This window comes from Ovis aries, chromosome 12 (assembly GCF_016772045.2).
Source record: "Ovis aries strain OAR_USU_Benz2616 breed Rambouillet chromosome 12, ARS-UI_Ramb_v3.0, whole genome shotgun sequence".
NCBI classification, from domain to species: domain Eukaryota; kingdom Metazoa; phylum Chordata; class Mammalia; order Artiodactyla; family Bovidae; genus Ovis; species Ovis aries.
Window position 1 is genome coordinate 46,741,229 of NC_056065.1, and position 25,824 is coordinate 46,767,052.

The 25,824-nt window shown below is 47.3% G+C and overlaps 1 protein-coding gene across 4 annotated transcripts in view; it reads left to right on the forward strand.

The window, feature by feature from the left end:
* Positions 1-25,824, forward strand: part of NPHP4 (nephrocystin 4) — a 149,125-nt gene that overhangs the window by 78,060 nt on the left and 45,241 nt on the right. For all 4 annotated transcript variants that reach the window (XM_042257350.1, XM_042257351.1, XM_042257352.1 and 1 more), the window contains 5 exons: positions 11,298-11,359; positions 13,179-13,289; positions 14,541-14,689; positions 14,846-15,037; positions 15,474-15,661. In XM_042257350.1, the coding sequence (XP_042113284.1) occupies positions 11,298-11,359; positions 13,179-13,289; positions 14,541-14,689; positions 14,846-15,037; positions 15,474-15,661 (702 nt within the window). The remainder of the gene's footprint in view (positions 1-11,297; positions 11,360-13,178; positions 13,290-14,540; positions 14,690-14,845; positions 15,038-15,473; positions 15,662-25,824) is intronic.

Here is a 25,824-nt window from a genome sequence, read left to right on the forward strand (position 1 = left end):
AGGGATCAAACTGGTGCCCCCTGCACTGGGAGCTCAAAGTCTTAGCCACTGGAATGCCAGGGAAGTCCCAGAGTTACGTTTTAAATCTCTCTTTGATTCTCCCTCCGGCTTCCCTTTCAGTCATCAGGACTGTCATAGTTGCATTGCCTACTGCACCCCCATCCCCTCCCCTACCATCCAGGGCAGTCTCTGCATCTCAAGGTCAGCTGATAAGCAACCTTAGTTTCATCTGCAACCTTGGTTCCCTTGGCAGTGTTAATACAACGTAGTCATGGTTCTGGTAATTAGAATGTGGACACTTTGTGTTGGGGGCTTGCTATTATGCCGCCCACCATGGGAGTAAGCGCACACCAGTCAATTAACAGCATTGTACTGGCTGTCCTTGTGGAAAGTAGAAAATCAGATCCCAATTTCATATTGTATACAAATCATACCTCAGACTGCAAGTAGGTCAGACCCTGATGCTGGGAAAGATTGAAGGCAGGAGAAGAAGGGGGTGGCAGAGGATGAGATGTTTGGATAGCATCACCGGCTCAATGGACATGAATTTGAATAAACTCTGGGAGATGGTGAAGGACAGCGAAAGCTGCAATACTGCAGTCTCTGGGGTTGCAAAGAGTCAGACACGACTTGGCGACTGAACAACAAGAATAACAAACCATAAATTCTGGACGGGTTACAAGACCGAACTTTAGAAATTTTAATTAGAAGTTTAGAGAGAACAAAAATGATAAAAAGAGCTGTCCCAAATCAATAAGGAATAATAAAAGACAAGACAGAAAAATGGTCAAAGGATATGAAAAAGGAGTTCACAGAGGAGAAACCAGAATAACCAAAATGTATGAAAAAGTGCTCAATTTCACTAGTAATCAGAGAAATGCAAATGAAAATGAGAACTCATTTCATTTCCCTTGTGTTGGAAAGAGCTGGCTGAATGACAGCATGAAGTTGAGAATTTGGGAAAAGAGGACCTCCCACCACACCGAGAGGGACCACTTTGAAGTATCTGGACCACTTTGAAGAGCAATTTTGTAGTGTTTAGTTAGTACCCTGGGTTGGGAAGATCCCATGGAGGATAAAACGGCAACCCACTCCAGTATTTGCCTGGGAAGTCCCACGGACAGAAACCTGGTGGGCTACAGTCCATGGGGTTGCAAAGAGCCGAACACACCTGAGCGACTGAGCACACACACGTGCACACATACAGTTAGTGCCTGACAGCAGAGGACTGCCATTTCTAGGCGCCTGTTGCAGAGAGGAGCTAGTCCTGTGGCCCGGGGCCTGGATGAGGGTGCTCACAAAGGCCTCCATGTCTCATGGCTGCAGTGCAGGAACGACCCGCCTGTGCCCCGGTCGGGGGATGGAGGAGTGAGCTGGTCTCTTTGGACAGTGGGTGCTGCACAGCAGCCACGATACTGAGATAGGTCTCTGCATATTGTTATGTCTGAACCTTCACACCGGTGTTCTGAGTTCTGAAAGTGTGGTGGTTTCTGCAAGGAAGTGGACACATAGTGGCGTGCAAGTGGCTTTGAAGACAATTCAGACTTGCCAGCTGGATGATGCTAGGCCAGTGGCTTCATGTGTCTGTCCCTCAGTGTCCTCAGTTATAAAGTAGATGGATGAAAGGACTATTTCGATGAAAAAGAACACTTGAGGAGTCTTAGGAAGAAATTGGAGAATGTTTTTATGACCCTGGAGTTGGGAAGGCTTCCTTAAACAAGATAAAGTGTAAACCAAAAAGAGAAGATTGAGAAATGTGATTATGTTAACATATAAAGAAAATTTTCTAAGAGAGAAGATTCCATAAACAAAGTTAAAAAGCAGTTCCTCAGACTGAAAGATATTTGCAGTAAGTAAAACCATTAAAAATTAATTGAAGGAATGAGAAGATTAGAAAGAAGAACGATGATGGAAAGGTCAACAAGGAGGAGATAAACAACTGGAAAGAAAAATGGGAAGAGGCTGTCAGGAATTGTAGAGAGGGTCAGATGAGTGAAGATCAGTCAAGGTGCTTAGGACTGCCTGGAAACGGGGCACATGGTTCATACTGGCTGTCAGCCACACTGATCTTGTCATCCTCCCAGCTGGCAGCATCGGTGGGCAGTGGCCACATGTTCATAACCTCTCTCAACCACTGGCCCAAGTAAATACAGATCCCAAATCTCAGTGGAAACAAGGCAACCACCAGATCGGGAGCAAACACAACATTTGTGCAGACTTACTGTTGACTCCACACCGAAATCAGATTGATTATATTCTTTGCAGCCAAAGGTGGAGAAGCTCTATACAGTCAGCAAAAACAAGACCAGGAGCTGACTGTGGCTCAGATCATGAACTGCTTATTGCCAAATTCAGACTTAAATTGAAGAAAGTAGGGAAAACCACTAGACCATTTAGGTATGACCTAAATCAAATTCCTTATGATTATACAGTGGAAGTGAGAAATAGATTTAAGGGACTAGATCTGATAGAGTGCCTGATGAACTATGGACTGAGGTTTGTGACATTGTACAGTAGATAGGGATCAAGACCATCCCCATGGAAAAGAAATGGAAAAAGCAAAATGGCTGTCTAAGGAGGCCTTACAAATAGCTGTGAAAAGAAGAGAGGTGAAAAGCAAAGGAGAAAAGGAAAGATATAAACATCTGAATGCAGAGTTCCAAAGAATAGCAAGAAGAGATAAGAAAGCCTTCATCAGCGATCAATGCAAAGAAATAGAGGAAAACAACAGAATGGGAAAGACTAGAGATCTCTTCAAGAAAATTAGGGATACCAAGGGAACATTTCATGCAAAGATGGGCTCGATAAAGGACAGAAATGGTATGGACCTAACAGAAGCAGAAGATATTAAGGAGAGGTGGCAAGAATACACAGAAGAACTGTACAAAAAAGATCTTCATGACCCAGATAATCACGATGGTGTGATCACTCACCTAGAGCCAGACATCATGGAATGTGAAGTCAAGTGGGCCTTACAAAGCATCACTATGAACAAAGCTAGTGGAGGTGATGGAATTCCAGTTGAGCTATTTCAAATCCTGAAAGATGATGCTGTGAAAATGCTGCACTCAATATGCCAGCAAATTTGAAAAACTCAGCAGTGGCCACAGGACTGGAAAATATCAGTTTTCATTCCAATCCCAAAGAAAGGCAATGCCAAAGAATGCTTAAACTACCACACAATTGCACTCACCTCACATGCTAGTAAAGTAATGCTCAAAATTCTCCAAGCCAGGCTTCAGCAATACGTGAACCATGAACTTCCAGATGTTCAAGCTGGTTTTAGAAAAGGCAGAGGACCAGAGATCAAATTGCCAACATCTGCTGGATCATGGAAAAAGCAAGAGAGTTCCAGAAAAACATCTATTTCTGCTTTATTGACTATGCCAAAGCCTTTGACTGTGTGGATCACAAGAAACTGTGGAAAATTCTGAAAGGGATGGGAATACCAGACCATCTGACCTGCCTCTTGAGAAAGCTATATGCAGGTCAGGAAGCAACAGTTAGAACTGGACATGGAACAACAGACTGGTTCCAAAGAGGAAAAGGCTGTCAAAAGGCTGTCCAAAGTATGTCAAGGCTGTAAATTGTCACCCTGCTTATTTAACTTATAGGCAGAGTACATCATGAGAAACACTGGTTTGGAAGAAGCACAAGCTGGAATCGAGATTGCCAGGAGAAATATCAATAACCTCAGATACACAGATGACACCACCCTTATGGCAGAAAGTGAAGAGGAACTAAAAAGCCTCTCGATGAAAGTGAAAGAGGAGAGTTAAAAAGTTGGCTTAAAGCTCAGCATTCAGAAAACGAAGATCATGGCATCTGGTCCCATCACTTCATGGGAAATAGATGGGAAACAGTGGAAACAGTGTCAGACTTTATCTTTGGGGGCTCCAAAATTACGGCAGATGGTGATTGCAGCCATGAAATTAAAAGATGCTTACTCCTTGGAAGAAAAGTTATGACCAACCTAGATAGAGATAGCATATTCAAAAGCAGAGACATTACTTTGCCAACAAAGGTCCGTCTAGTCAAAGCTCTGGTTTTTCCAGTGGTCATGTATGAATGTGAGAGTTGGAGTGGGAAGGAAGTTGAGCGCCGAAGAATTGATGCTTTTGAACTGTGGTGTTGGAGAAGACTCTTGAGAGTCCCATGGACTGCAAGGAGATCCAACCAGTCCATCCTAAAGGAGATCAGTCCTGGGTGTTCATTGGAAGGAATGATGCTAAAGCTGAAGCTCCAGTAAATTTGGCCACCTCATGTGAAGAGTTGACTCACTGGAAAAGACTCTGATGCTGGGAGAGATTGGGGGCAGGAGGAGAACAGGACGACCAAGGATGAGATGGCTGGAGGCATCATGGATTCGATGGACGTGAGTCTGAGTGAACTCCGGGAGGTGGTGATGGACAGGGAGGCCTGGCATGCTGTGATTCATGGGGTCGCAAAGAGTCGGACATGACTGAGCAACTGAACTGAACTGAACTGCACTGTTGACTCCAGAGTCCTTGATGGGTGCACACCTGTGCCTGTGCTGCCATCCAGGGAAGTGGATTCCTGCCCGGCTGCAGAGCCTGGTGTTGGCCCTGCTCCCAGCATTTCTTATTAACCACTTTGAGAGAAAGTGAAGGAGTGTTCATTCACATAGGTTTGCTCACCACTGACCCCCATACCCCATCCATTCAGAAAACCCTACTGAGAGTCTGTAATGTCCAGGTAAACTTCCAGGCTCCTGTCCTCACAGAGGTCACATTTAAAATAAACTCAAAATGGATTAAAGATCTAAATGTAAGACCAGAAACTATAAAACTCCTAGAGGAGAACATAGGCAAAACACTCTCTGACATAAATCACAGCAGGATCCTCTATGATCCACCCCCCAGAATTCTGGAAATAAAAGCAAAAATAAACAAATGGGATCTAATTAAAATTAAAAGCTTCTGCACAACAAAGGAAAATATAAGCAAGGTGAAAAGACAGCCTTCTGAATGGGAGAAAATAATAGCAAATGAAGCAACTGACAAACAACTGATCTCAAAAATATACAAGCAACTTATGCAGCTCAATTCCAGAAAAATAAACGACCCAATCAAAAAATGGGCCAAAGAACTAAATAGACATTTCTCCAAAGAAGACATACGGATGGCTAACAAACGCATGAAAAGATGCTCCACATCACTCATTATTAGAGAAATGCGAATCAAAATCACAGTGAGGTAACACTTCACACCAGTCAGAATGGCTGCGATCCAAAAATCTGCAAGCAATAAATGCTGGAGAGGGTGTGGAGAAAAGGGAACCCTCCTACACTGTTCGTGGGAATGCAAACTAGTACAGCCACTATGGAGAACAGTGTGGAGATTCCTTAAAAAATTGCAAATAGAACTTCCTTATTCCCACTGCTGGGCATACACACTGAGGAAACCAGAATTGAAAGAGACACATGTACCCCAATGTTCATCGCAGTACTGTTTAAAACAGCCAGGACATGGAAACAACCTAGATGTCCATCAGCAGATGAATGGATAAGAAAGCTGTGGTACATATACACAATGGAGTATTACTCAGCTGTTAAAAAGAATACATTTGAATCAGTTCTGATGAGATGGATGAAACTGGAGCCGATTATACAGAGTGAAGTAAGCCAGAAAGAAAAACACCAATACAGTATACTAACACATATATATGGAATTTAGAAAGATGGCAGTGATGACCCTGTATGCAAGACAGCAAAAAAGACACAGATGTGTATAGCAGACTTTTGGACTCTGAGGGAGAGGGAGAGGGTGGGATGATTTGGGAGAATGGCATTGTAAGATGTATACTATCATGTAAGAATTGAATCGCCAGTCTATGTCCGATGCAGGATACAGCATGCTTGGGGCTGGTGCATGGGGATGACCCAGAGAGATGTTATGGAGAGGGAGGTGGGAGGGGGTTCATGTTTGGGAACGCATGTACACCCATGGTGGATTCATGTCAATGTATGGCAAAACCAATACAGTATTGTAAAGTAAAATAAAGTAAAAATAAAAATTAAAAAAATAAATAAAAATAAAAAGAGACAATAAACAAACAAAGACCAGCAAAAAGAATGCTGTCCCACTCTGGTGTGGGGTGTTGATAGTGGAGGAAGCTGTGTGTCTGTGGGGCAGGGAATACGGGGGAATTCTCTGTCCCTTCTGCTCACAGTTGCTGTGAATATGAAACTGGTCTAAAAATAAAGGGGCTTCCCTGATGACTCAGATGGTAAAGAATCCTTCTGCAATACTGGAGATCTGGGTTTGATCCTTACGTCGGGAAGATACCCTGGAGTCGGGCTGGCTACCCCCTCCAGTATTCTTGGCAGGAGAATTCCTTGGAAGAGGAGCCTGGCGGGCTACTGTTCCTCTTAGAGAATAAGGTAGAGAATGGTGGGCGGGCAGCTTGACAGTTAGGCCTGTCCTGATTTGATTAACTTATGTTCAGGATTTATGTTTCTCTTTCCATATTTGAGCTCCATCTCTGGCAGAGGTCAGCAGACTTTAAGGCCAGATAAGAAATATTTTAAGCTTTGTGGGCCAGATGACCTCTGTCGTGGCTACTCATCTCTGCTGGTGAAAGCCGTTGAGGGTGTGTCAATGAACAAGCATGCTTGTGTTCTAATAAAACTATTTATAAGCACACATTGTGGGTCAGATTTGACCAGTGGGCCAATTTGGGCAAACTCCAGGAAGTAGGGAAGGATAGGGAAGCCTGGGATGTTGCACACCATGGGGTCGTAAAAAGTCGGACACGACTTAGTGATTGAACAACAGCAACAAGGTGGGTAAAATGAGCATTTAGTCAGGGTTCTCTAGAGAAACAGAACCAATGGGATATACATACAGTATAGGAAAAGATGGCTGTTGAGCATGTGAGTCTTGGCTATATCCTGGCACTTAAGTGATGTGGTGAAGACTTGGTGTGTCTGTTTGTCTCCTGCACCCCATCCCTGTTGGCTTCCTTCCTGGCAGGGTTTCCTTACAGGGTGGCTCTGGGAGCTTCTCTGTCATCCCTGGGCTTAGGAATCCCAGCATGAAGAACTTCTGTTGTCCAGTTGTCCGGTCAAAGTCGGGAGATGGAGTCCCCCACTTGGCTGCATCCCCTGTCTTTACCCTGAATGACTGGGATGTGGGCAGGGGCCATCTGTTCTGGGTCACACATTCTGTCGGGATGGCTCAGACTTCCAGCCCCGCTGACCCCAGGATTAAGGGCTGGGAGGATGATCCCCAAAGGGAAACCATCTCTCGGTCCTGCTCTCAAAGAGAGGGTGAATTCAGGTGGCCACCCGATGGATCGAGGGCCTAGTTTCATGTCCCGTGTCTTTCCCTGAGCTCAGCTGCCTCTACCACAAGGTTGCCTTCCAGCTGTAACCAGGTTTTCCTGCATTTCCCCATCTTCAATTGAATAGAGCTCCTGACCGTGGGAACTGGCCTGTCCTTTGGACGCTCACCACCTCGACCTGCAGAGGGTCTGCTGGCCACAGAGCAGGGCATGGTGAGCGCTGTGGCAGTTCAAGCGGCAGGGGACACCTCCCCACCCCCCAGGAAGGGCTTCCCCACAAGGCAGCTAGCTATGGGCTCAAGATGATCTGAGCCTCTTTCTGGCCGATGGGCCGAGTGTGTTACTCCCGTGTGTGGGGCTCACTGAGTCGCAGCATGACTTTCTGGGATTCAGAGGTGTTGGGTGCACACCCCTTAGTTCTTTCCCCAGAGATTTATTGCCGTGTTCTCAGCACACAGGAGGGGATGCTTGTGCTGCTGGGAGCTCAGGAATCGAGCTCTGGTGCAGGTGCTCTGTGGAAGCGTCTTCTGCTTTTCAGCTCTCATTCGGGGACCAGCAGATCTGCATGGATGGGACATTTGGTTTATTTAATTTGGATTTATTGCCACATTCATGTCACATTAATGTGATCGCCTTCACCCCAGGTTCCAAGCATTTGAAAACACTGCCTCCCAAGACCTAATACAGGAGACACAAATATCTGCTGGTGTTTAACTGATGATGGAAACTTCTCCTGCTTCAATATTTTACCAACTTATATGGTTCCTCTGGAAATCTTAATGATATGCGGCTGTCACTTTAAGTGAGGTGCTTTGGCTTCCGGTTATGAATTGTCCTTTTTATTCTTTCTGCAAAATTACCAGGGAGCAAAGGTCCATTCATCACCCTGCACGAGAGGGGGCCACTAGAGGGCCCTCTGTCTCCAGTTTTTGGAACTCGGCATCTCTCTAACCCACATTTTGCTTTTGAATGTTCTGGTGGTGTCGGAATTTTGGTGCATTTGCTTAATAGATATAAAAGCAGAAGGGGTCATTGATAATATGTAATCATGGTGTTTCCCAGAGTAATAAGGAGTTAGATTCTTGACTTTTGTGCTGGTGACACCCTCGGGAGCATCCTCTCTGTGCCCTGGTACGTGTCATCCTAAGATGAGGCAGCGGTGGGGACAGCAAAAGATGTCACCCAGGGGATGGAAGTTAGGGCTGGCTCTCTGAGGGTGCGTTCTGCAGGAGACCATCAGTGAGCAGCTCAGAGCCCAGGCTTCTGAGCCTGGGCCTTGAAGGTGGCTTAGTCTAGGGCTCTGGGCACATCTGGCACTCCTCACCACTCTAGGGCCTGATTAAATAGGTGGGGCACTTCCAGTTCTCGGCCTCGTGAGGTCTGGATTCCTTCAGCACAGAGACCCATGCCTGCTGCATCAAGCAGCATCCTATTATGTCTTCCTAGACTTTACTCACTTCCTCCATTTCTGTGATCAAAGTCTTAAGAGAATGGCTTTCAAAGGCCAAATAATTAGGAATAAAGGCCTTTCAAATGGGTCTGCCTTGTAAATTCTTAGTGTCCTAGGTACCATGACACTCACTAATCCTTTGTTTTCAAGGTCTGATGGGGAAAGCTATTTTTCAGAATTTTTATTTGAATCATGGTGATTGTGTCTTTGGCTGTGATGACCCCTTCCATCCCCTTACCCTTGGAGCCAGCTGTTTGGCCCCATCCTGGAACATCCCCAGACCCCCACCCTCCTGGTCCAGGACCTGGCCCTCAGCTGCCACGGATGCAACAACCGCCTCTCCCTTAGGTTAAGCACAAGTAGGTCTGTCTGCAGGGTAGCGTTTTCCTCCACAACCCCCCTTGTCAGGCCCTGCCAGCTGATTCTCCTTTCCCCAGCACCCTCCCCACCACCCCCAGCCAAATACACATCTGTGTTCACGCACAAGTGTTCTCTGGAAGGCAGCTTGTAACATGGGGCAAAATGCTGCCTCTCACACAGGGCTGGCTCCTGGCTGGTAGTCATGCATGGGGACTCCCCACCCCAGCCTTTCCAAGGAAGACAGAGGTGAGGCCTCTGCCTGCTCTAGCCTGGAGGATGTTGCCAGGCCCAGTACCTGAGCACTCACGTGTCTGTGCACTTACTCTCTGTCTCTCTGTGAAGCTTGCCCACTCACTTGACTCACGAGAAGGGCTGAACTGAAAAGTAGTCCCCATCGCCCTGGAGTATGAGTGGGCTTCAGACCTGCATAGTCTACACACTGCCCCCCAGGCCCAGTGCAGAGAAGTGCGCAGTGCAGTGGTGTGACCCGATGGGACGTGGACAGCCCAGGTTCGGGGCAGGTTGCAAGCCCCTTCGTGGCCTTTTTAGTCAGGTGTAGGGCGTTTGGGCTTCTAGAAGCTGAACTGAGAGAGGACCAGACACCTTAGCTTCTGTCCACAGCACTTTTCAGTGAGTGGAGGCTGACTGGGAAGTAATCGGTTGTCAGGAAATTCATCTTCAGACAGGCACAGTGGCTGCAGCTGCAAGCTTGAGGTTCTCTGTCTCCTGCATGGCGTGACCGACCCATTTGTGACTGGTGCGGGTGGTGTGAAATCGCTGACTCAGCCCTTCCTGAGACTGTGGGGCCCTGAGCTGCCCAGAGTGCCTGGCAAAGCAGTTGTCACAGCAAGTCCCACATCACAACGCACCCGACGGCCTCCTGCTTTTTAATTGCTTCCAGGCTCCACACACGGATGGACCGGCTTTTGTTTCAGGGCTTCCATTTTCAGAAGCATGTGAGCCATTCTGATGGTTTCTTGTGCAGGGACGTGGGCAGCAGAGACCACAGGGGAGGGAGGAAGGGCTAAACTTGGGTCCTCAGGGCCACGTAGGGGTGCCTGGAGCAGAGCTAGTTATCTAGGGGAAAGCCGTGATTTCTCAGGATGTCCTGAAGTTCAAGAGGGGGTGGTGTCCCCATGCGGTGGCCAGAGTCAGGTCCCCGTGAAGGGGACTGTGGTGCGAGAGGCAGGTGTGGTCCTCAGGGGAACCGGGCAGGTCACTTGAGACAGGTGTGCGGTCACACCTGGGCCTTCGGGTGGGTGAGAAGGACCCTGTCAGTGTGGGCCTGGGTCAGGTGGGCTGGAGGCGGTGGCGCTGGCAGGTGAAGGCGGGAGAAACATGATGTGAGCGGGATGATGGCGAGGTGATGGTGGCCCCAGACACAGGAGCTCAGTGCCGAGAGGCTGGGGGTTTCTGGGACTCGAGCGATGCCTGGGCTTCTGGGCTGGGGTGCGGGGCCCGGGATGGGGGTGGAAGCAGTGCAGGCAAACCCTGCCCGGCCCTGCCCTGGACCTCCGCGTGCGGACCGAGCTCTGCAGGTGGAGATGGCGCCGTGGGGGTGGCTGTTCCCTGCACAGGTTGGCGTCTTGGGCACTGTGGGGACCAGCCTGGCGTCACCCAGGGTCGCCCTCGCTCTGGGGACCCTGAGGAGGACTGGCCTGGCTTCTTCCTAGTACTAACATGCCCACACTCTCACCCCTAGAGTGAGTGAGACTTGGATGGGCCGTGAGCGATGCGAGAGCAGAGCCCCCACCCGTGGCATTTGCCGTGTGTGCGCGGCTGCGTAGAAGTTTCTTATTTAACTAAACAGCCAGTGGGCCCCAGCTGGGGAAGTCCCAGTCTGGACAGACGTCAGAGCCCGGCCCCCTGAAGGCAGGGGTGTGTGAGAGGATGAAAGGCAGGGTGAGCCTTCCGAGAGCCTCGCATCTCCCTGAGCACAGGCAGCGTGCCCACAGGAGCAGGAGAAGGAGGCTGTGGAAGTGGGGAGTGAGCTCGGGTTCCATCCTGCAGGCAGTGACCCCAGAAGCACGTGCTGGTCTGCCCACCAAGCGAGACTGTGTGGTGGCCGCTGCCCGGCTGTAGCACTGGTTACTGCTTGGGTGGGGTCGGGGGAGATGCACACCAGGCCTGACTGAGCTGGGCTCTTGGTGTCCCTTCCCTGTCCCCCTGTGCTTCCTCGCAGGCCCACCAGCATCACCATCCCAGGGGCTCACCGCTCCCCAGGACTCACCCGTGGGACCAGGGGTAAGTCCATTCCTGAGAGGTCTGCTTCAGAATTCCAAAATCACGTATTTAAAGGTTCTGGGTGCAGCAAAGTCCTTTTGGTGTCTTTAAGAACACTTGATGTCCTGTTTACGTGTGTGGGTGGGAAGGATCCTGGTGAGCCCGAGGGGATGGGCCCGCAGGGATGGCAACCAGGGTGTCCTCAACCACCCCCGCCTGTCTCTGCAGCGGGTCCCAGAGCTGGCTGTCGGGGCAGTGGCTCCGGTGGTTGTTAACCATCGTCCTGTTGCCGTTGAAGGCCTGTTTCCACACTCAGAATGTGTTCTCCCTGGCAATTATGTTAGGTGGCTAATGATCTTTCAGGACTGGTCAGCCTTGGTTTTACTTTTGAGACCCTGGGGTGCGCCCTCCTGACCTCTCTACTAGGAGAGGGTGCTGGCTGGGCTGCGGCGTCCCTGGGCAGCAACCGGGCAGGGACTCTGAGCAGCTGGTGCTGGTGGGGACAGGACCTTGACCTGCAGGCCCATCAGAGACCTCCTCTGGTCTGGGAGTGTGCAGCCACCCTTCAGGGATCCTGAGCTGGCTATGGGTCTGCCCATAGCTCTGGGCTGGCTCTGGCCACGTGGTTTGAATGAGATCAGAGCTGGTTTGTCTTCCTGATGACCTTGTCTGCCAGCACTATCCTGGACATTGACTTTCTAGAAAAGTCAAATTGTTCAGTATCTGAGGCTGGCCCAGGACAGGGCTTTAACGAGCACCATGCAGCTTGGAAACTGGATCAGAGTGGATGTTGCATTTGCCTGAAGACACATTCAGGGCAGCCTCCCGGCCCCTGCTGGCCTGTCCCCATATCCCCTGCAGTGTTTGGCATGGTGCCTCTGAGTGCTGGAGGGCCACAGAACAGCACAGCCCACCCCCAGAGGCTGGAGAGGCTCAGGATAGCTGCTGGGGTCCAGGGGAGCTGAGCTGACCCTACATTCCTCTCTACCCCAAGATGCTGCCCGGGTCCCCCGGGTTCCCCATCCATTTCCTCAACACCTCTTCATGTGCTGGGTCCTTTCTGTACCAGCACCACCCGCCACGCCACCGCCACCGCCACCCCTGGGCTGATGGTCACTGCTGATGACAGATGTCCCATTTGTAACATGTACTGCATTATAAACAGGATTTGAGAGATGGGTCTTCAGTACGGTCAGGGCCCTTCACCACCCCACATCAGCTTTTCACATTGACGTTCAGTCCCTGCATTTGTGTACCATCTGTGGAAGGCTGACCCCATGTCGGGTACATGCCAAGTCCTTTCCCACAGCAGCCCTGTGATTTAGCTTAACCAAGTGAGTTAGGTGACTTGCCCACATCATGTGGCAGTGAAGTGGAGCGGGGATTCCAGGGCCCACATCAGTTGCCATCAGGGTCATCCCATAACGGGCAGGTTCATGTCGTAGGAACATAGGTGGTTACAGTCAGAGGGGTCATGGAGGAGTTCAGCCCGGGAATGGGGGTGCAACCCAAAGAAGTTCAGAGACCAGACCTGCAGCCTGAGTGGAGAGAACCCGGCTTCCCTTCCACTTGCTTTTCCTTGTTAATGCTATTTTTATTCACATATTGCAGTGTGGGAGAGATCACCTAATTGCAGCTCTTGGTGATGAGAGTAGAAGCAGTTAGACTCAGTGCCTGGTCCAGAGCAGCTGGTGACCAGGAGATCCCAGACCTTGCTGCCTCCTGGGGCCACAACTAGAGTCCTCCTTCCCCCGGAGGGTCAGTGCTGGGAGGGCGGGAGGGGCTCTGTGAAGTTACTGGGGTGCCCTTTGTTGTCTCACCCAAACTTTCTTCCCTTCAGCTGTCGCTTTCCCAGCTGGCGGCTTCCCCACCATCCCCGGCTCCGCGCCACCACTCGGCCAAACCCTCATCACAGCCACCTGGGAGCCCTGTGCCCTCTCTGGTCCCAGGGGTAAGTAGCCCGCCCCTTCCTCCTGTCCTGCCTTCTTCCTGAGAATGTCTCCAGACTCCCAACTCGGTTGAAGTCTCTGTCTTGGCCGGCTGCCCTTGCCCTTGGCGAGGTGGCCGAGACCTTCATGGGGTCCCTGTGAAGCAGGCGTAGGGATGGGGGCTGGACATTTCCTCCTTTCCAGGTTCTAGATATCTTCCACCATCTGTCTTGGTGACCAAGGGTTTGGTTTGGGAGGTGGTCCTGCCACAGGGCTTGATTCCTGGCTTTGTTCTACCTGAGGAGACAAAGCGCCCTTAGACCTCTGAACACAAGAGAAAAAGAAAAGTTTCCTTGGAGATGTAACTAGAGGCTGATCCAAGCTGCCAGCTCCCCCTCCAGGATGCTTGGCTCCCTGTCTGAGGCCAGAGGAGTCTGTGAAGCTCACCACCCCGGATTCCAGTGGAGCTAATGGGCCCAAATAGGCCTGTTTGCTTCCACTGGCCTTAGGGGACCCACACAGAGTTTCCTGGTTCACCTGCCAACTTCAGTCTTGCCCTGGAAGTCTGTCGAAGAAAAGCGGCTCTAGTTGATTACTTACCTGAAAATCCTCATGCTGAAATGCCTTATTCCAAAATATCCCTGGGCTCACGTAGTCAGGAAGATCTTACATCTCTTCTGTTACTGGCGACCAAGTCACTTGGGGCTCCTTCTGAATGAAATGAGAAGCTGGGGAAGCCAGCTCTAGAGAGAGTATCCTGGACCCCAATAAGGTCTTCACTTAGACAGAAGTGGGAGGTGGCAGGTGGATGCCTAGAGCACTGGCTGACGGGACAGGGAGCGTCTGTACATGTGAGGGCTCTGTCCCACAGGCTCCCTTGCATTGCTGGAGACAGTTTCATCTTCCTGTTCCATGGACATGGTTTTAATGTTAATTTGCCTTCTCAGGCATCAGGCATCTCCCAGGCTACTGACCTGTTCATAAAATCAGTGGTTCCTTCCTTGTTGCTTTTCAACTCATAAAATACAGGATGCCCAGGTGAATTAGAATTTCACATAAACAATCACTTTTTAGTGTATGTCCCAGATATTGCCCAGGACATGCTTATACTAAATGTATTCACCACTTACCTGAGATTGCAGTGCAGCTGAGCCTCCTGTGTTTTCATTTGCCATGTGCCAGGGGCAGTTCATCCATGAGCCCCACGTCCAGCTTCCTTGGTTACGGGTGGGGCTTCTTGTTGGCCTCACCTGGGGCCCCACTGTATTTGGCAGGAGTTCCCCTTGGAGGGCAGGATCTCTCACCTGGAGGCTGACCTGAGCCAGACAGCCTTAGCCCTGGGAACGTCCGCTGCTGACCACTTGCAGGAACTGCCTTTCACACCCGTGCATGCCCCGATCATTGCAGGAACCCAGACCAGGAGGTGAGGAGCAGGTCTGGGAGGGACCCCAGGCAAGCATTGTGCATCAAGACCCTGTGACTCCCTGAATAGCAGGCTTTCCCAGAGAGGTGACTGTCTGGGTCCTGCCCCTCGGTTGGCCTTCTCATGGAGGCTGGCTCAGGGGGCCATCCATTCCAGCTCTGGAGGGAAGCTGTCACGGGCCTCTCTGGCACTGCTGCAGTCTGCTGGCTTTCCCGAGATTCTGGACGCCAACAAGCAACCAGCTGAAGCTGTGAGCCCTACAGACCCCATGAAGTTCAACCCTCAGAAGGAAGAATCGGACTGTCTACAAGGCAATGAGATAGTGCTGCAGTTTCTTGCCTTTAGCAGGTAAATTCTTGATTATTTTGTCTGTTACTCTTTACCTGGCTTTTGCATTTCTTGCATTGAGGGAAAGCTTCCATGTGGTTCTGACCCGGCAGAAACCTATGATCAAGTCTTAGCGATTACGGAATGCTCTGTGTCTTTGTTTCAGTCTGGCTGGGACCCACCCCCAGCCATTTCCAAATGCTATAAACTCTGCTTTACCCGGTCGCCTATGGTCCTTAGTCACAACATGGACAGCGTGTTGCCTGGTCCTCGGGTGCTGGTGTAGCCCCGAGGGCAGGGCTGTCCATCACGCCTGAAAGGGGACTTCTCAGAGGGTTCCCAGACATTACGGTGTGGCTGCTGTGGGGGTGGAGGAGGCGGTCTCCCCGCAAGCGTGTGATGAAAGCCCAGTTCTCTGCTGGGATACCTGGTTGACTCAGGGTGTTGTTGGATCCAGGGTGCCTCAGGATGAGCAGGCAGCGCCATGGCCTCAGACTGTGTACTTCACGTTCCAGTTCTACCGCTTCCCGCCCGAGACCACACCACGGCTGCAGCTCGTGGAGCTGGCCGATGCGGGGAGGACCAGCTCTGCCTCCCTGTCGCACATCCTCGCCCAGATCCAGAAGGATGGCTCCTTTGATGCCGGTGAGCCTGGGTGTCCGGCATACAGAGAACCCAGTGCTGAGCTCTGTCTGTGAGTTTTATTATTTAAAACATGCTGAAAAATGAAAAACTTCAAACAGGTACAGAATTTGAGTGACTAGTATAATGAATAATCAGTGCTCCTGCCAATTAGCTCTGACGATTGTCAATGACATCCCACCCAGACCCCTCCCCAAACCAGGGCTATCTGAACCATAGCCTAGACATATAATTTCATCTCTAGATGTTCTCTTATGTGTATCTAAAAAAGTAGAGTCTTTTTAAAAAAGCCTTTTAGCTTTAACCATTTAAAAAATTTTATTATTTAGTTGAAGCATGAGGGATCTTTGATCTTCATTGCAGCATGCGTGCTAAGTCTCTTCAGTCGTGTCCAACTCTTTGCAGTCCTAGGGACTGTAGCCTGCCAGGCTCCTCTGCAGCATGTGGGATCTTTAGTTGAGCAATGCAAACTCTTAGTTGTGGCTTGCAGGACCTAGTCCCCTGACCAGGGATTGAACCCGGGCCCTCTGCATTGGGAGCACGGAGTCTTAGACACTGGACCACCTGGGAAGTCCCTAGAGTCTTTTTGTTTTTTGAGAAACAGAAACTCAATAATATTACCCCACTCAAAAAAAGAATGATGATTTAATATTAGCAAATATCTAGCCAATGTTAAGACTTCCCCAATAACTTCATAAAAATTTTTAGTAGTTTGTTCAAATCAAGACCTGAGGTCCATATGTTGGGAAGGTGTGCCTCTCGAGTCTCTTTCTACCTGTAGTTGTCATCACCTTCCCATCCCTGCTTTTTCATTTTAGTTTATTTGTTGAAGTCATAGAGTTGCTGGCCCCCTAGAGCCTCCCAGAGCCTGCACTTTGGTTTCAAGGCTCAGTGGTGGCTTCTGCAGTGTTCCTCTCATCCCTGTTTCTCCTGTAAATTGGAATGAGATCTAGCTACAAGGGCAGATGCATTCTCTTCGTATGGGGCAAAGAGTCTTTGTCACTGGTGGTGTGTCCCCATCTCTGCTGACACCTGGTTACTTCTTATACTACTTCTGGAATACTTCTTCATTTATCAGCCAGGATGCTTCCTTAAAAAGAAACTTCTCCTCATCAACTATTTGGTTATCTAGAGGTGCAATTCATATAAGGAAGCCAAAATAGTGCATGTTTCCCCCTGTATTTGCCGATTTTCAAAGTAACCAGACAGTTACCAGTATCCTTCAAAGATGGCTCCAATGGCTTTTTTTTTTTTCTCATATCATTATAAACTAATGGATTTACACTGCAGTGGATTGGAATATACCAAATATGTTGTTGTCTTTGGCCAGTCACATGGCTCATAAGGGACAGAGCTGAGGTCTGAACAACCACTGCCTCTTGAGTAGAAAGTAACAGGTGGAGAAAGGTGTGTTAAAATGTTAAATGAAAGTAGCTTAACAATATTAACATCAGACAAAAGTGACAAGGCAAATGCATTGCTGGGAATCAAGAAACCTATTAAATAATAATCGAGAGTAATTCACTAGGAAAAATGACTCTCAGTCTGTGAACTTCCAACAGACACAACCTCCAAATATGAAGGACTAGTTAATGGACTTTATAGGGAGAAGCTGACAGACCTATAATCATAGATTTTGATACATTTCTCTCAGTGAATTGATAGATAAAGCAGAAAAAATTAATGATGATATTATACAGTTTAGAAAGGTGGTATTATAAAACCTGTACAACCAATTTAGAGAACATACATTATTTTCAGGTATACTTTAAAACTTGTACAAACTGATTATTCATAGATATATGTATATATCTTAGGTCACCAAGCAGGTATTGTCATACACGTAATCTAATTTTACAGCACTCTTTGACTGTCATACCTCAAGGTCAGAAATCATCATTCATTACCTTTCCCCCAGAAGGCTCCAAACTGCTGGATTGTTGAATTTTAAAATATACTTCTAATGTTCCCATAGGTCAATAAAGAAATCAATATAGAGATGACTGTTTAAAACTGAACGGAAAAATGACATCGTACATCAAAACTAATAAGTAAAATGGCAGTTACAGGGAAATTTGCAGCTTTAAATGCTTATATTGGGAATGAAGAAAGTATCTTTCTTAAAAATTAATTTTTAATGGAGTAGCATTGCTTTCAGAAAAGGCGATGGCACCCCACTCCAGTACTCTTGCCTGGAGAATCCCATGGACGGAGGAGCCTGGTAGGCTGCGGTCCATGGGGTCGCAAAGAGTCGGACATGACTGAGCGACTTCACTTTCACTTTTCACTTTCATGCATTGGAGAAGGAAATGGCAACCCACTCCAGTGTTCTTGCCTGGAGAATCCCAGGGACGGGGGAGCCAGGGGGGCTGCCGTCTATGGGGTCGCACAGAGTCAGACACGACTGAAGCGACTTAGCAGCAGCAGCAGCAGCAGCGTTGCTTTGCAATGTTGTTAGTTTCTACAGTACAGCAAAGTGAATCAGCCATACATATACACATATCTCCTCTGTTTGGATTTCCTTCCCACTTAGGTCACCACAGAGCACTGAACCTTCTGGGGGAAAGGCCGTGAATGATTTCTGACCTTGAGGTACGACAGTCAAAGAATGCTGTAAAATGAGATTAGGTGTATGGCAATACCTGCTTGGTGACCTAAGATGTATACACATATCAATGAATAATCAGTTTTCATATAAGACCATCTTTCTAAATAAAGAAAGATCTTATTGCCAAATTCAGACTTAAATTGAAGAAAGTAGGGAAAATCACTAGACCATTCGGGTATGACCTAAATCAAATCCCTTACAATTATACAGTGGAAGTGAGAAATAGATTCAAGGGATTAGATCTGATAGAGTGCCTGATGAACTATGGACTGAGGTTTGTGACATTGTACAGGAGGCAGTGATCAAGATCATCCCCAAGAAAAAGAAATGCAGAAGGGCAAAATGGTTGTCTGAGGAGACCTTACAAATAGCTGAGAAAAGAAGAGAAGAGAAAGGAAAAGGAGAAAAGGAAAGATAACCCATCTGAATGCAGAGTTCCAAAGAACAGCAAGGAGAGATAAGAAAGCCTTCCTCAATGATCAGTGCAAAGAAATAGAGGAAAGCAATAGAATGGGAAAGACTAGAGATCTCTTCAAGAAAATTAAAGATACCAAGGGAACATTTTATGCAAAGATGGGCACATAAAGGACAGAAATGGGATGGACCTAACAGAAGCAGAAGATATTAAGAAGAGGTGGCAAGAATACACAGAAGAACTGTACAAAAAAGATCTTCATGACCTAGATAATCACGATGGTGTGATCACTCACCTAGAGCCAGACATCCTGGAATGCGAAGTCAACTGGTCCTTAGGAAGCATCACTATGAACAAAGCTAGTGGAGGTGATGGAATTCCAGTTGAGCTATTTAAAATCCTAAAGGATGGTGCTGTGAAAGTACTGCACTCAATATGCCAGCAAATTTGGAAAACTCAGCAGTGGCTGCAGGACTGGAAAAGGTCCGTTTTCATCCCAATCCCAAAGAAAGGCAATGCCAGAGAGTGTTCAAACTACCGCACAATTGCACTCATCTCACACGCTAGTAAAGTAATGCTGAAAATTCTCCAAGTGAGAGACTTCAGTAGTACATGAATTGTAAACTTTCAGATGTTCAAACTGGATTTAGAAAAGGCAGAGGAACCAGAGATCAAATTGCCAACATCTGCTGGATCATTGAAAAAGCAAGAGAATTCCAGAAAAACATCTATTTCTGCTTTATTGATTATACTAAAGCCTTTGACTGTGTGGATCACAACGAACTGTGGAAAATTCTTCAAGAGATGGGAATACCAGACCACCTGACTTGCCTCTTGAGTAATCTGTATGCAGGTCAAGAAGCAACAGTTAGAACTGGACATGGAACAACAGACTGGTTCTAAATTGGGAAAGGAGTACATCAAGGCAGTATATTGTCACCCTGCTTATTTAACTTCTATGCAGAGTACATCATGCGAAATGTAGAGCTCGATGAAGCACAAACTGGAATTAAGATTGCTGGGAGAAATATCAATAACCTCAGATACACAGATGACACCACCCTTATGGCAGAAAGTGAAGAAGAACGAAAACGTCTCTTGATGAAAGTGAAAGAGGAGAGTGAAAAAGCTGGCTTAAAACTTAACATTCAAAAGACTAAGATCATGTCATCTGGTCCCATCACTTCATGCAAATAGATGGGGAAACAATGGAAACAGTCAGAAACTTTATTTTCTTGAGCTCCAAAATCACTGCAGATGGTGACTGCAGCCATGAAATTAAAAGATGCTTGCTCCTTGGAAGAAAAGCTATGACCAACCTAGACAGCATATTACAAAGCAGAGACATTATTTTGCCAACAAGATCTGTATAGTCAAGGCTATGGTTTTCCAGTAGTCATGTATGGATGTGACAGTTGGACCATAAAGAAAGCTGAGCACCAAAGAATCGATGTTTGGAGTTCCTTGGACTGAAAGGAGTCCAAACCAGTCAGTCCTAAAGGAAATCAGTCCTGAATATTTTTGGAAGGACTGATGCTGAAGCTGAAACTCGAATACTTTGGCCACCTGATTTGAAGAAGTGACACATTGGAAAAGATTCTGATGCTGGGAAAGATTGAAGGTGGGAGGAGAAGGGGATGACAGAGGATGAGATGGTTGGATGGCATCACTGATTCGATGCCATGAGTCTAAGCAAGCTCCAGAAGTTGGTGATGGACAGGGAAGCCTGGCGTGCTGTAGTCCATGGGTGCAAAGAGTCAGACACGACTGAGTGGACTGAACTGAATTGTTCAGCTCAGGAAGTTTGGTGAAAAAAAAAACAAAGAAAAATAGAATAAACCAAATAAAAGTAGAAGGAAAGAAATTTAAAAATGAGTATAAATGGTTGGAAAACAAAGAAGTAGTGCGAAGGGTCGGCCAGATTGTTAGGCGCTAGGGCTCATGGGTACACAGGTGGTGCTCTGCTCCCTTCTCCAAGGTCAGCATCAGTGGGGAGTGTCAGAGCAGGTGTGGGGTGGCACTAGTCTGAAAGCCAGGCTTGCTGACCCCCCATCAGGTGAGTGGTAGGGAGAGGTCAGGCTGGCAGCCGCTGTCAGCCTTGATCCTTGGGGCAGAGCTGCTGCCCCCGTTGCCTGTAGACCACAGCATCCTCTCTTCCTGTGGATAAATCTGAAAAGAATAGTCAGGGGAAAGGGTGAGCAGCTCAGGCCCTGTTCTTTCTGCCAAACCCATTAGCCTGTGAGCTAATTTTTCTCTGGGGAGGGGTGTGTGCTGGGCAGAGGGTGGGCACAGGAGGCCCCTTTGTGGAGAGGTGGGGCTGGGAGAGGATGGGCTCCTGCAACCTTCTTGCGTTTCATTCTCTCTACCCCTTGAGCTTAACTGTTGAGGGTATGGTCAGTGGGGGTGTGGCCTTCCTTGTGGGACTAGTCATCATGGGGGAGGTTTCCCAGCCTCCCTGGGACCACTTCTCCCAAACCAACCATCTTTCCTTTGCCTGTCCTTCAGGACCAGTGGTGGATAGGTTATATAGCTTATGTCCTCAGAAGGCTTTGAATTGGACCAGAATAATGCATAGATTTCAAGGCTCCTCTGCACCCGTTGCTGAGAATTCATTCCCTATTTCCCATTCTAAGTTCTATCCAGTCCCTTGATCCAGTTTAGCTCATCAGAGATTCTGCTGTGAGGTTAAACAATAGCCTGAAGATAATTCAATAAAAAGAGCCAGTCACTTAGAGGTGCTCCTGATTTGACTATAAACCCCTTTCCATTAGGAATTGCCCAGAGAGAAATTAGTCCCAAAATTAAATTTCCCTGCAAGTGGAAGTCCAAAGAAATTAAACTACAAAATCAAATTTTTCTTGTCAGGGTGAATTAAAATTCAAAGTCTAAAATTAATCTTAAAGTCCAGAAAGGCTTTACAATTTCTTATACAGCTGAGTCTCGGCGAAAGATGCCTCTGACTGGGCAGGTCTGGGCTTCTTCCTTCAGCAGCTTGAACTCAGGGGTCCTCTGTGGATGCCCCTCAAGGCTCCAGAAGTTGTGCTGGTTGAGCACTGGCACTTTCATGGCCCTCACTTAAGACTTGTTTTCTTTTGTTGTTGAAATATTGGGTTGGTCCAAGAGTTTGTTCAGACTTTTTCCACCAGATGTTATGGAAAAAAGCTATGACGCTTTTTGGCCAACCTAATATAGCATGCCTGCAACAAAGTACACTGTTCTATGGATTTTATAAAATTGATAGATTTTATTTGTCAGAGCAGTTTTAGATTTATAGAGAAAGTGAGCAGATAGTCAGGAGTCCCCATATACTTCCTGTCCCCGTCAGTTCAGTTTAGTTCAGTTGCTCAGTTGTGTCTGACTCTTTGCAACCCCATGGACTGCAACCATGCCAGGCTAACTCCAAAGCTTGCTCTAACTCATGTCCATCGAGTTGATGATGCCATCGAACCATATCATCCTGTCTTCCCCTTCTCTTGGCTTCAATCTTTCCCAGCATCGAGGTCTTTTCCAATGAGTCAGTTCTTCACTTCAGGTGGCCAAAGTATTGAAATTTCAGCTTCAGCATCAGTCCTTCCAATGAATATTCAGGACTGATTTCCTTTAGGACTGACTGGTTTCATCTCCTTGCAGTCCGAGGGACTCTCATCAGTCTTCTCCAACACCACGGTTCAGAGCATTGTTTTTTCGGCGCTCAGCTTTCTTTATGGTCCATCTCTCACATCTATACATGACTACTGGAAAACCCATGGCTTTGACTAGATGGACCTTTGTCAGCTTTTGTAGTGTCTCTGCTTTTTAACACACTGTCTAGGTTGGTCATAGTTTTTCTTCCAAGGAGCAAGCGTCTTTTAATTTCATGGCTGCAGTCACCATCTGCAGTGATTTTGACAGACCAAAATAAGTCTGTCACAGTTTCCATTGTTTCCCTATCTATTGCCATGAAATGATCCTGAGCCTGCCGGAGAGGCTCCCCCATTAGTAACATCTTACATTTATGTGGTACCCCTTTGTTATAATTGATGAACTAATATTGATACACTGTTGCTAACCAAAGCTCATAGTTTACCTTAAGGTTTTTACTGTTGGTGTTGTACCTTCTATGGATTTTGACAACTGTATGTATCTGCTGTTACCATATCAACCAGGGTAATTTCACTGCCTGAAACGTCATGGGTGCTCCACCCTGTCTGCTCCTGATCCCTTTACTGTCTCCATAGTTGTGCCTTTTCTAGGATATCATACAGATGAAACTATATAGCATATACTTTTCCAGATGGCTTCTTTTGCTAAGTAATACACATTTAAGATTCTTCCATGTCTTTTTGTGGCTTGATAGCTCATTTATTTTCAGCACTGAATAATACTCTGTGGTCTGGATGTACCTCAGTTTACTTATCCATTCATCTACTGAAAGATGTCTTGGTTGCTTCCAATTTTTGGCAATTATGACAAAATTGCTATACAGCAAATCCCCTACATACAAAATACAAACAAGTTCCATTCTGAGACCACCTTTTAAGTCCAACAGAATTATCCTAGATACCCAACCAATACAATCAGCTGTACACTACTCTACCGTAACAGGTTTATAATACTTTTCACACAATACAGAAACAACAAACATAAAAAATCAAGAAGACATTTAAAATCTACAATACAGTACAATAGTACCGCACAACAGCTGGTACACGGGCTGGGATCGAGTGAGCAGTCAAGAAGAGTTACTGACTGGTGGAGGCGGGGAGGCGGGAGACAGCAGAGCTGAGGGAGCATCAGCAGTAGGAGACAGAGGGCAAGCTGTGCTCTCACTCATGCCTGAAACAGATGGAAGCACAGCCACATCTTTGAAAGTTTGCAACTTGAAGGTTCATATGTGGGTGACTTACTGTAAACTGCCGGGGTCCAGCCCTGGTGGATCCAGGGAATTTGAAGCAGAGACGGCATCAGCAAGGAAAAACTTGTTTATTTAGAAATATAAAGAGATATTAGGAAAGAATCGTGTAGTAGGAAAATTAGTGGAGAAAAGAGGCTGAATAACTTGGTTTATGTGGAAAACCAATAAAGTTCCAAGACAAGGAACTTGCACCATATACATAGGCCACCGGCGCCCACTTGAATAGTGGAGGGTGCCCCGCCTTGGGCTCTCTCTCGTGTGGGTCTTAGAAGCCAGGGCAAATAAGTAGACACGGTGAGCCTCCACACTCCAGATAGGAATTCAGCCAGAAAAGGGAGAAAAGAACAACATGGGGGAGCCAAGCATCAGTGCCAGACTCACAACTTTATTTTTGAAAGCAGCTTATATACCCCAAGTTGTACGTAAAGAAATAATGGAATATGCAGAGTTATGCAGGGGCAGCAGTCCTGACCCCCTGTTGAGACCAGGCTTTCCTCTTGCATACCTTCCCATATACAAAAGGTCTCAGGTGGTTTACATTATCTTCTGGCCAAGAGGCGTGTTAACATTTTTATGGCTCTCTTCCTAGATAAATGTTTATCAACCAGGAAACTCTTTTTCTATTGAAGTGTTTTTTCTTTAATCTGCATCACCCTCAAAGTACTAAATACAGTTACATTCCTGTAGAACAAAGGTGCAGTGGGTTATAACAAAGAAAGTACTTAAAGATCTAATGTTGCTAATACCAGGGCTACTGCCTGTTTTTTCTATATACCAACTATATCTACAAATAAAAGATAGGAAAACTTGGCAGCAAGTATTGGCTCAACAAATGAAACCCTTAATCAGTCCTATTCTAACGATTTTGACTCCTCGGAAGCCCCTACATTCCTAGGAAGTTTTAAGCTTCCTGTGCGTCTTGCGGTCGGTCGGGAGGCCGCAAACAATCACATGCACAGCTGTTAAGAGTCCTACAGGCAGGCTAGAAAGCCATCAGAGGGGTTTTTTGATTGAAACACTCTTATTATGTCCAGGAGACTTATTATCTAAAAGCTCTAAATTAACTTTTTCCAGAAAAAGGTGGTTGGGGGACAGCTCCCTGTTAATGTCAGAAGAGTAGGTGGAAAGCATAACACAGTAAAGCAGGCAGACTCTGGTTTTTGGGGGTAGATGCTTGGGAACAGGGGGTCTTCTGAGGCTCGATCCCGCCTTTGCGTATGCTGAGCCTCCTCCCTCATGACCTTTGCCACAGGCGGCGTTCCTCACGCTGGCTCCCGGCAGTAAACATTTTTGTTCAGGATTTTGTGTGGACAACCATTTTCATCTCATTTGGGTAAATACCTTGGAGCCCAACTGATGCATCATATGGGCTTCCCTTGTGGCTCAGACATTAAAGAATCTGCCTGCAATGTGGGAGACCTGGGTTTGATCCCTGGGTTGGGAAGATAACCCTGGAGAAGGGAATGGCTACCCTTTCCAGTATTCTTGCCTGGAAAGTTCCATGGACAGAGGAGCCTGATGGGCTATGATCTGTGGGGTCACAAAGAGTTGGACACAACTGAGCAAGTAACACACGCACATATTAAAAGTAGGTTAAGTTTTGAGAGAAACTGCTCAGCTGTCTTCCATGTAGCTGCACCTTGTTGCATTCTCATCAGCAGTGAGTGAGAGCTCCTGGTGCTTCACATCCTTGCCGACATTTGACGTCATTGGTATCCTGTGTTTGGGCTGTCCAAGCAGGTCTGTCATGGTTGTGGTTGTTGTTTAGTTGCTCAGTTGTGTCCCACTCTTTGTGACCTCACCAGACTCTTCTTTCTGTGGAGTTCTCCAGACAAGAGTGCTGGAGTGGGTTGATATTTCCTCCTCCAGGGGATCTTCCCGACCCAGGGATTGAACCCTGGTCTCCTGCATCGACATGTGGATTCTTTACCACTGAGCCACCCGGGAAGCCCACGTAGGGTAGCTCATTACTTTAATTATGATTCCGCATGATGGCTGTTGTAATGTGTCTTTCCATCTACTTACTTGCTATCTGTATATCTTCTTTGGTGAGATATCTGTTTAGATCTTCAGCCCATTTTTATTTTGGGTTGTTTATTTTCTTATTTGTTGTGTCTTAAGAGTTCTTTCCTACTTTTGCATTCCAGTCCCCTATAATGAAAAGGGCATCTTTTTTGGGTGTTAGCTCCAGAAGGTCTTGTAGGTCTTCATAAAACCATTTAACTTCAGCTTCTTCAGCATTACTGGTT